The sequence below is a fragment of the Oncorhynchus keta genome, chromosome 37 (assembly GCF_023373465.1).
Source record: "Oncorhynchus keta strain PuntledgeMale-10-30-2019 chromosome 37, Oket_V2, whole genome shotgun sequence".
Lineage (NCBI taxonomy): Eukaryota > Metazoa > Chordata > Actinopteri > Salmoniformes > Salmonidae > Oncorhynchus > Oncorhynchus keta.
Genome location: NC_068457.1, coordinates 15,443,169 through 15,452,871, shown reverse-complemented (window position 1 = coordinate 15,452,871; position 9,703 = coordinate 15,443,169). Strand labels below are relative to the sequence as shown.

At 41.9% G+C, this 9,703-nt stretch overlaps 1 protein-coding gene across 2 annotated transcripts; it reads right to left on the bottom strand.

The window, feature by feature from the left end:
* Positions 1-1,218: 1,218 nt before the first annotated feature.
* LOC118372292 (transcription elongation factor A N-terminal and central domain-containing protein) lies at positions 1,219-3,022 on the bottom strand. 2 transcript variants are annotated; one of them, XM_052499245.1, is made up of 2 exons: positions 2,865-3,022; positions 1,219-2,510 (listed from the first exon to the last, which is right to left on the bottom strand). In XM_052499245.1, exons 1-2 carry the CDS (start codon positions 2,947-2,949, stop codon positions 1,354-1,356), a joined length of 1,242 nt encoding a protein of 413 aa, XP_052355205.1. In that variant the 5' UTR covers positions 2,950-3,022; the 3' UTR covers positions 1,219-1,353. The 2 variants fall into 2 exon arrangements, with proteins under 2 accessions (XP_052355205.1, XP_052355206.1); XM_052499246.1 differs by having other exon boundaries at positions 2,831-2,999.
* Positions 3,023-9,703: the final 6,681 nt, after the last annotated feature.

The following is a 9,703-nucleotide window of genomic DNA, read 5'->3' as shown; positions in this document are numbered from 1 at the left end:
CAGGGTAGCCTAGTGGACTAGTAACCGGAAGGTTGCAAGTTCAAACCCATGAGCTGACAAGGTACAAATCTGTCGTTCTGCCCTTGAACAGGCAGTTAACCCACTGTTCCTAGGCTGTCATTGAAAATAAGAATTTGTTCTTAACTGACTTGCCTAGTTAAATAAAGATAAAATAAAACAGACACATTACAAAAACACAGATGAGAACAAATAATATACAATAATTCCTACTGTTCAATGGCCATTTCAATGAAATATATACCCATTAAACATAACATTAATTAATATAATGGGTATATTAATTGATGTAAAAATGTATAACTAGCCACTTTATGTTTATATACTGTACTCTGTACCATCTACTGCATCTTGCCGTTCTGTACCATCACTCAATCATATATCTTTATGTACATATTCTTTATCCCTTTACACTTGTGTGTATAAGGTAGTAGTTGTGGAATTGTTAGGTTAGATTACTCGTTGGTTATTACTGCATTGTCGGAACTAGAAGCACAAGCATTTCGCTACACTCGCATTAACATCTGCTAACCATGTGTATGTGACAAATACCATTTCATTTGATTTGATTCTTTAACAATATAACCATTTATTATAATCTTATGTAAAACAAAATACTGCTACCATTCCATATATTCTCAAACCACTATCCCTGCCTACAGAGAATAGCTCATTTAGCCAACTTTGTCCAACTAGCACAGATCTTTCTGGAATTCTAAGACTTCACTGTCATCACAATGATGGGATCCTGAGTCATTAGCACTGGCTGTGGGCTAGAAAGTGAGGGATCATGGGAGATCAGCAAACCTCTGGCCGGAGCAGGTTAGGAGAATTTACGCTGCAGGTTAGGATAATTAAGTTTAGGTCAGGAAAAGGGTTAGCTAAAATAAAAATCTACTTTTGACATAAACTGTATGCCTTCTAGACATGACCTTGCCAGAGTTGTATCTTGGGCTGATTAATGGGTCACATGCTCCTTGTGCTGCTCACAGGGTCACGTGGCCACAGGAAGGCCACATGGGTCTTAATCTGCAGCTCAACAGAAATGTCAACATCTTCTGTTCTCACACACAGAAAGACCCCATTCTAAACACACAGTACCTATTAATGCCAGATTGAGAAATAAATAGTAAAAGAAAGAGAACCACATTTGTATTACAGTATGTAGCGCAGCAAGTTTAATGACAATGTAATGCATAATCATGTGGTAAAATGTCCCTTTATTTCTGTGATTAAAACATGACATTATTCAGTTTGATAGGGTAAAGCCATTTCAACAGAATCTCGACAAAAACAAAGAAGGCATTTTACATGTAGTGTGGTGAGGATGGCCTATCAGAGGCACACCCAGCCGCTGTGGTACCACTGCTCCCCACACCTGCTACAGGTCACAAAGGTCATGGCATCCTGGTCTGCGGTGGCCTGGCGGACCCACGCCGGCAGAAACAGAGTGCCCCGGGACACCTGCGTCACTCTGCAGTCCGACCCATCACACCGCCTGCACCGCAACTTCTGGGTGGGCGTCCCCTCCACCCCCTGGGGTAGCTGCCTCTCACTCACCCCCTGCGATGAGTACTCCTCCCTCAGACGCTGGAGCTCCTCGTTGGCCATCTCCTCCAAAGACATCCTGGCGAAGACTTCCGGCCCCAGGCTGCCGCCCAGGAGACCACACCGAAGGTGGCCATTTTTGGGGTTCCTTAGGTTGGTCACCTTACTCCTGATGCAGGCCTTGTATTTGGCCTGGTTTGCATGGTGCAGCGCGTGGATGTGCACCTCTATGACGCGGGCCAGATCTGCAGTCTTCCCCTCTGCTTCCTTGGAAGTTTCTGGATCGAGGGCACCATGGAGAAGCTGGATGCACTTTGTCCTCAAACTCAAATCAGAGGAATCCTTACAGAGGGGAGGGGTATCCAGGGAAGTGGTGGCAGGAGGTTCTGACTGCTTTGAGAGGGTGGGAAAAATTGACCCCGAAGACGAATCACCAGCTGCCTGCCACGATGACAACCCTTCTCCCTTAGCTCTCCCACACTTGGTCTCATTTTTGAGTGTTCTGTCCTCTGACCCAGTATGGAAAACCACATGTTCACAAGACACACCCAACTCCACTGGTTTACTAGCATCACCAGCAGCTAGGCCACCTCTGTCTGCCAGACACGCTTTATCAGCCAGCATACTCTCTACAATGACAGTGGATTCTTCCTCACTTCCATTCTCCTTTGAGATATGATAGGGGTGACTGTAGAGTTCCTTCCATTTTGACAACAGGTGCTTGGCTGTTTTTTTCACTGAATTGTCTGAGCAGGTTTTGAGGAGTCTGTAAAGGACCCTGACAATGTCTGTGCCTTGCAACTGCTCACAAGTCACACAGGCATTATCAAGGGCGGTCAGGAGAGGCATAATGTTGCCATAGTTACCTGCCCTGTTAAATTTGTCCATTTGAAGAGCATGATGAGTGATCTGTTTTATGTCCATGGTGGTCATATTCTTAGAGACTGGCGGGAGAAAGACATTGATATGTAAATGCAATTTAGGCTACATCTTTTGTAGGGTCAAGACATTTTGTTTGATATTGTCATCCGAAACCCCTGGGCCTACAAACATTTCTGCAGTTAATACATCTTTTTATGCAATGCTTTGAAGTGTGGCAGACACATTTGAGCAGAATTTTGCAACCAGATTCTAAATTGCAGCTAATGCACTTCAGGGCGGGCTACACTAAAATGTATGTTGGGAAACGGAAGCTTTGATGCAATATGTTAGCTAAATTATATCACACCAAATATAATTGAAAAGCACTAAACGTTATTCATACCCCTTTTCGGTTCGAAAATTATAGCGCGGCCTACCACTCGAATCGAATTGCAGTTCTTGAGCCGTCAGCCGCCATATTTGTTTTGTTTTGCGGTGTCCAACTGGCACTTGTTGCAACATTGTAGCACAGAGGAAGAGGCGACGCGAGAGGATTTACTCCGCCCAAAATCTGTCTACGAAAATAATACGTGAAGTGAGACATTTTTGTATGGAGGTCAATGAGAGTGTTGAATTTGCTAAAAACAAAATAATGAATATATAATTTGCTACGTGAATCTTAATTGATCGAATATAAGTTTCGTAATTGTTATTTTGTTACGAATGTATTGATATAAGTGGACGTACATGGAATTTCGGCCAAAAAAAACAACGATTTTATTTTGGAGTTTTGCCTGGTCACACGCGTGTATCTGCCCTCTCATTGGCTAGAATGGTCCCACCTGATCGTGACTCCTCCCGCCTGCTTCCATGTCTGAGGAACATTTCCATTGTTAGAGCGTTCACTCGACTATCTTGTCAATATAATAGAACATCGTTGATTGTAATAATGTCCATGTGACATTTTGCCATGTACGTTTCCATTTCCATTATAGAAAATATATTGTAGGCTAGGTTGAAAAATGTATTAAGTAGAAAATAAATCATAATAATTCATATTATATAAATACAGCCATATCTACCCATATCACATTGTTTTAAAGTACTATTTTGAGGTCACACCTTGGTCAGCCATAATAGTGTTTGTTGCTTTGTTGTGGAGTTGTTCATGGACAGTAGATGACATGTTGGAGCATGCTCTCAAGCAATAGTGCTAAAACCAGTTACTTTTTCTGCAATTCAGCCAATGGATGAACGCTAAGAAAAGGAAGTTTACAAGCAAGAGGAGGCAAGTCTGTCAGTTGTGAAATGGAATAACTTCATGTTATGTAATAAAGTTAGCAAGTTGAGGGAGAACTGTGGAAATGGGGAAAATGCCATCTGGGTTGTGAAATTGTAGCTAGCAAGTTTGCCGCTAAGCAAATGGTAGAATGGCTAAAGTAGAATAGGCATGAGGATCGGTGTTAGATGAATAGGATTTGAGCTATACTCTGTTTGGTATGACATAAAGAAGGAAGGTAAATGTTTGTGTGGCATCGTACAGGTTTAAGTAAACCTGTACGATGTCACACCTTAGTAAGGCCTACTGCTCTAACTATAGACCTACCAGTATTTGTCTGCCAATACAAATGCAACACAAACATTTATCTTGTTAAATTATCCAGGATAAAGTTCAACACACTGACTGTGTGAATGTGGCATATATTATATTATTCAAATGTTATAATTTGTATTTATTTAATTTAATTTAACCTTTATTATTGCATGGGCAGTGTGTTTAATGGTATAACTTACCTGGTCTATATTACATAAGCAGCTGTGCACAATGCATTTAGTCCATTAACAGAGAATGGGTTGTATGTAAACACTGACTTCAAAAAAATGTAAAATAACAAAAACGAAAATAGTATAATAAATCAATAAAAATAACAAAAACACCCTGACTTCAACATTTGGCATTGTTTTGCCATGACATCGTCGTTTGCATTGAAGAAAAATATATTTTTTATATTCATGCAGTTATGCTCTAGAGCAGGGATTCCCAAACTCGGTCCTGGGGCCCTCCCTGGGTGCACGTTTTGGTTTTGGCCATAGCACTACACAGTTAATTCAAATGTTAAAAGCTTGACGATGAGTTGGTTATTTGAATCAACTGTGTAGTGCTAGGGCAAAACCGAAATGTGCCCCAAGGGGGTGCCCCAGGACCAAATTTGTGAATCCCTGCTCTAGCGCTACACCCATTGGCCATAGAAGGTAAGCAGACTAAAGGTATTTGGAACATGTCATTGGTATAGTGAGCTCTTGTGTTGTGTGGATTTAGCTCTATTTTTAATTTGATGAATACAAGGTGACCTTTTCAATAAACTAAGGGAGAGTTTCACCTTTTCTCTGAAAGCCTACTTGCAGGTGATAGTTACAATACTCATAATCTTCTCACAAAATCTTGCAACTCCTATATGTTTAGGCCTTTTGTACTGTTTACAGCAGGTAGACAGGTATACAGAGGTTGTGTATGAATATATATTTTTTTAAATACAAAGGATCAGTCGGGAATAAAACTTAATTCTCAGAACACTTTAAACTCACCCTTATCATGCCACAATATGGGGAAGGAGATGGGTGGAGTCAGGTTGGTCTGTTGATTAGTCAAGGGGAAAACCAGCTGTAGGTCTACCACAACAATGACTGGCCCCAGTGTGCTGATCTAACGGCAACCAGGAATGACAGAACTTCCTAAAAACTTGCACCAGGCTCCTTTGGATCTTATTGAATGATTTGCTTGGCCCGCTGCCGCAGTCCGTCCTCCCTGCACTCGGTTCATTCCTTGTACATGGGAATGGAATTTTACCAGATTGTAGTGATGATGATGATGATGATGATGATGATGATGATGACGCTCAGATGTGTTATGGCCACAAGGAGGCGCTCTCAGCCTTCTGATTTGATCAGATAGACGTGATGGCGTAATCTGCTTTGTCACGTTGTCTCCTCCTACATCGCACACAACCACATCCAATGTCTCTGCTTGACACCTCATAAGGAGGGAACTTGTTTTAAAGTATGAAGATTTTCATACAGAATGAGCAGGTAGAAAAGGAATGTGGCCAGTCCCCAAGCCCCCATCCCTTACACCCAAATATTACCATTGCCTGCACCAAGGTACCTCCCACAAATGTTTCATTTTCCCCCTGCTGCCATCTTGCTAAGTACTCTTACAGTAGTTACACTTTTTTTTTAAATGCCACTTATTCTGAAAAGGATTTATGTTATTTGTTAATCACATTTAGTGAAAGGATTGTGTCTATGATGAATGTGTCACAATGTCTGTTAAGCCAGTTCACATTAGACTCACTTACAGCAGTGCTATAACTGCATCATCTCTGCATCAGTCTGTTAGGGGAGACTGGAGAGATGGATCCAGTCAGTATTGCAGACAACACAGTGTACTGGAAGGGAGAGGGAGGCTGACTATCCCGGCCAACACACACCAGCACGCGCAGTGACCTTGAGAGCAGACAGACAACAGGGATGGGGAGGGGGTGGGTTAGTGTGTGTGACAGATTTTGTTTTCCGACAAGGGATTCACCATTGCTCGCCGAGCCTGACCCCTACGCATCTGTGTGTTTACTAACAAAGAGTCTCACGAGACATGAGTACATCACCTCAGGATACTATTGGACCGCCTGTCTGTTACTGTATGTTTGACCCCCCAAACTCCCATGCCTCAGTATATGAGACTCCACAAACAGCCAGCGAGACTAAACTATGGACTGTTATGTCTGAGCTGGGGTGACGTTTCACTTAGTCTGATAAGAGACATTATTGTTATTGTTATTAAATCAAATCAAATTTCATTGGTCACATACACATGGTTAGATGTTAATGTGAGTGTAGCGAAATAATTGTGCTTCTAGTTCCGACCGTGCAGTAACTGGTACAGTGTGTTGTGTTTTATTTATTTATTACTACGGTGTCTGCTTTCCGCTTGTATTAAGCTGCATTGAGGCTCTCACAGCCCTCAAACTCAACTCTGGAACTCAAAGCCAGTTCCACTGCATTGTTTCATTGTTCCCCTCTAATCAGTGACTGATTTGTACCTGTGACACCAGGTGTGTGCAATTCATTACCAGGTAGAACAGAAAACCAGCAGGCTCTGGACCTCGTAGTGTAAGAGTTGAGTACCCCTGCTCTACAGCATGTTCCATATTTCAGATGACGATATCGAAACTGTCCATGGGAAATCTGGGTGAAAGTATGACTAATTTCAAGTGTGCTGCACTTAACATATTCCATTACTGTGCTTACTGCCTTTCCATTGTCAAGTGAATGGGAATGATTGCACTTACTAGCGAAAGTATATATCTCTGCCACTCTCACATTGTTTGAATTACGTATTTTGATCCATCCTGCTCACCGTAGGCCTCGGATCACAGTAAGGTATTTTCTGGGAAGGAAAAATTGATGATGTTTCTGCTCAGCCACTGCTGTGGTTTTTAACACATGCCCACCGGATCGGCTGTACAGTGTATTTACGATTTGCCGCTGTGGTGACTCATCACATTGTTTTCCCATGAACTCACATCGGAGAGATGATTGGTCTCACGGGAAGCCGCAGCCCACCAGGGTCCTTGTAGACACAATCGCCCACGTCCTCCCACAATGCCTAGAGATATCTATCTACATATAAGTCCAAAAGGGCCTGCAAATTAAGTTAGTAATGACTCCAATGCCTGAGGGCTTGGATAATACTTTTCTCGTCAATCATCTTGAAAAAACGTATACTTAAAAATTGGAAATCAACCAAATCCTTCATCGTTAATAAAATTGAAAGGTCAAATGCTTTATTATCTAAATGTTGAAAGTGCGTGGGCGTTAGAGAGAAACAAACTGGCACAGTTTCAGACCATGTGGCAGAGGTTGATGTGGGTGCTGGAGATGGGGGGGGTTGTGTGTCAGTAGGTGTGATGTCGTTGATGTTCGTATGCTTCTGTATGCTGTTGTTTGCGTGTGTTTGTTTTATATTGTTTGAAGAAATGTATAAAATATCGTACAAAAAAAAGGTCATGCCTCCAATGCCTGACCCTGCTCGTCATATGATGTATCTGGAGGTTTACTGTTGATTCATGGTCACTGTGATGTGGTATGAATTAAATGCTTTAGGGGCGGAATCTGACTGGTACTGTGTGTATTGTGTTCACCAACACTATCAGGCATATGTTTATTTTGCATACTCCAACCGTAGTGAGACCACAGGCACCCTTATTGTTTCAACAGACACCCAGTCTACTGTTGCTGCAAATTGCATCAATACTTTTCCCACACTCAATCGCTTACATTCATTACATTTTAGTCATATAGCAGACACTCTTATAGGAGCAATTAGGGCTAAGTGCCTTGCTCAAGGGCACATTGACATCTTTTTTTCACCTAGTAGACTCTGGGATTCGAATCAGCGACCTTTCGGTTACTGGTCCAACGCTCTAAACCGTTACTCTTACTACACAACCTTCACTTCTCCTAACTTGAAGAGAACAGGAAGTCCAGCCTCATATGTATTCCAAGGGAAGGGTGTGACATAGAAGGAACTTTATCAGTTGTGGTAACACATTTACTTATTTAACTGTGTGTACACAGGTGTGATGGATAACCATGGTCTGATAAGAGGTCTGACAGTGGCACTTTGTTTTGTACGGTCACACCCTGTGTGTCATAAACTATTCCACTATAAGTAACATGGTTGTTGTATTATGGTTTGAATTGGCCCGTTACTCTAGTCACTTTAGAATGCATGCACATTTTATAGTCATGATATGTATAGGTAGGGGGTGTGTTTTTTGGACTTCAAATACTTTTTTGTGGGCAGTGTACTTGAACATATCAGAATTTGCACACAAAAGTGTTACAAAATGAATATTCTGCAGGAGCTCTTGGATAATATTATATTTGCATTCGATGCATGAAGCTGTTTATGACGACTGTAGAAAATATACCGATTGAAAAGTAGCTGTCTGTATACACAGTACCAGTCAAAAGTTTGGACACACCTACTCATTCAAGGGATTTTCTTTATTTTTACTATTTTTTTTACATTGTTGAGTAATAGTGAAGACATCAAAACTATGAAATAATACATATGGAATCATGTAGTAACCAAAAAAAGTGGTAAACAAATCAAAATATGTTTTTATTTTAGATTGTTTAAAGTAGCCGCCCTTTGCTTTGATGACAGCTTTGCACACACTTGCCATTCCTTCAACCAGCTTCATGAGGTAGTCACCTGGAATGCATTTCAATTAACAGGTGTGTTAAAAGTTCATTTGTGGAATTTCTTTCCTTCTTAATGCGTTTGAGCCAATCAGTTGTGTTGTGACAAAGGAAGGGTTGGTATACAGAAGATAGCCCTATTTGGTAAAAGACCAAGTTCAAATTATGGCAAAAACAGCTCAAATGAGCAAAGAGAAACAACAGTCCATCATTACTTTAAGGCATGAAGGTCAGTCAATACGGAAAATGTCAAGAACTTTGAACGTTTCCTCAAGTGCAGTCGCAAAAACTATCAAGTGCAGGCCTCCCGGGTGGCGCAGTGGGAAAGGGTGCTGTACTGCAGCGTTTGGCCGGTAGGGAAATCCTTGTCTCATCACGCACCAGCGACTCCTGTGGCGGGCCGGGCGCAGTGCGCGCTAACCAAGGTTACCAGGTGCACAGTGTTTCTTCCGACACATTGGTGGGGCTGGCTTCCGGGTTGGATGGCGCTGTGTTAAGAAGCAGTGCGGCTTGGTTGGGTTGTGTATCGGAGGACGCATGACTTTCAACCTTCGTCTCTCCCGAGCCCGTACGGGAGTTGTAGCGATGAGACAAGATAGTAGTTACTAAACAATTGGATACCACGAAATTGGGGAGAAAAAGGGGTAAACATTTTTATTTTTTAAACGATCAAGGGCAAAGATGAAGCTGGCTCTCATGAGGACCGCCACAGGAAAGGAAGACCCAGAGTTCCCTCTGCTTCAGAGGATAAGTTAGTTACCAGCCTCAGAAATTGCAGCCTAAATAAATGCTTCACAGAGTTCAGCGTTCATCTCAACATCAACTGTTCAGAGGAGACTGTGTGAATCAGGCCTTCATGGTCGAATTGCTGCAAAGAAACCACTATTAAAGGACACCAATAAGAAGAAGAGACTTGTTTGGGCCAAGAAACACAAGCAATGGACATTAGACGGGTGGGAAAACTGTCCTTTGATCTGATGAGTTCAAATGGGACATTTTTAGTGTCTTCGTG

Excerpts from the sequence above, each read along its gene's own strand:
- LOC118372292 (XM_052499245.1), bottom strand. The coding sequence starts at position 2,949 with ATGTTGCAACAAGTGCCAGTTGGACACCGCAAAACAAAACAAATATGG. Across the intron at positions 2,511-2,864 it reads ACTGCAATTCGATTCGAGTG|TCTCTAAGAATATGACCACC; the intron begins GTAGGCCGCGCT and ends TTCTCCCGCCAG.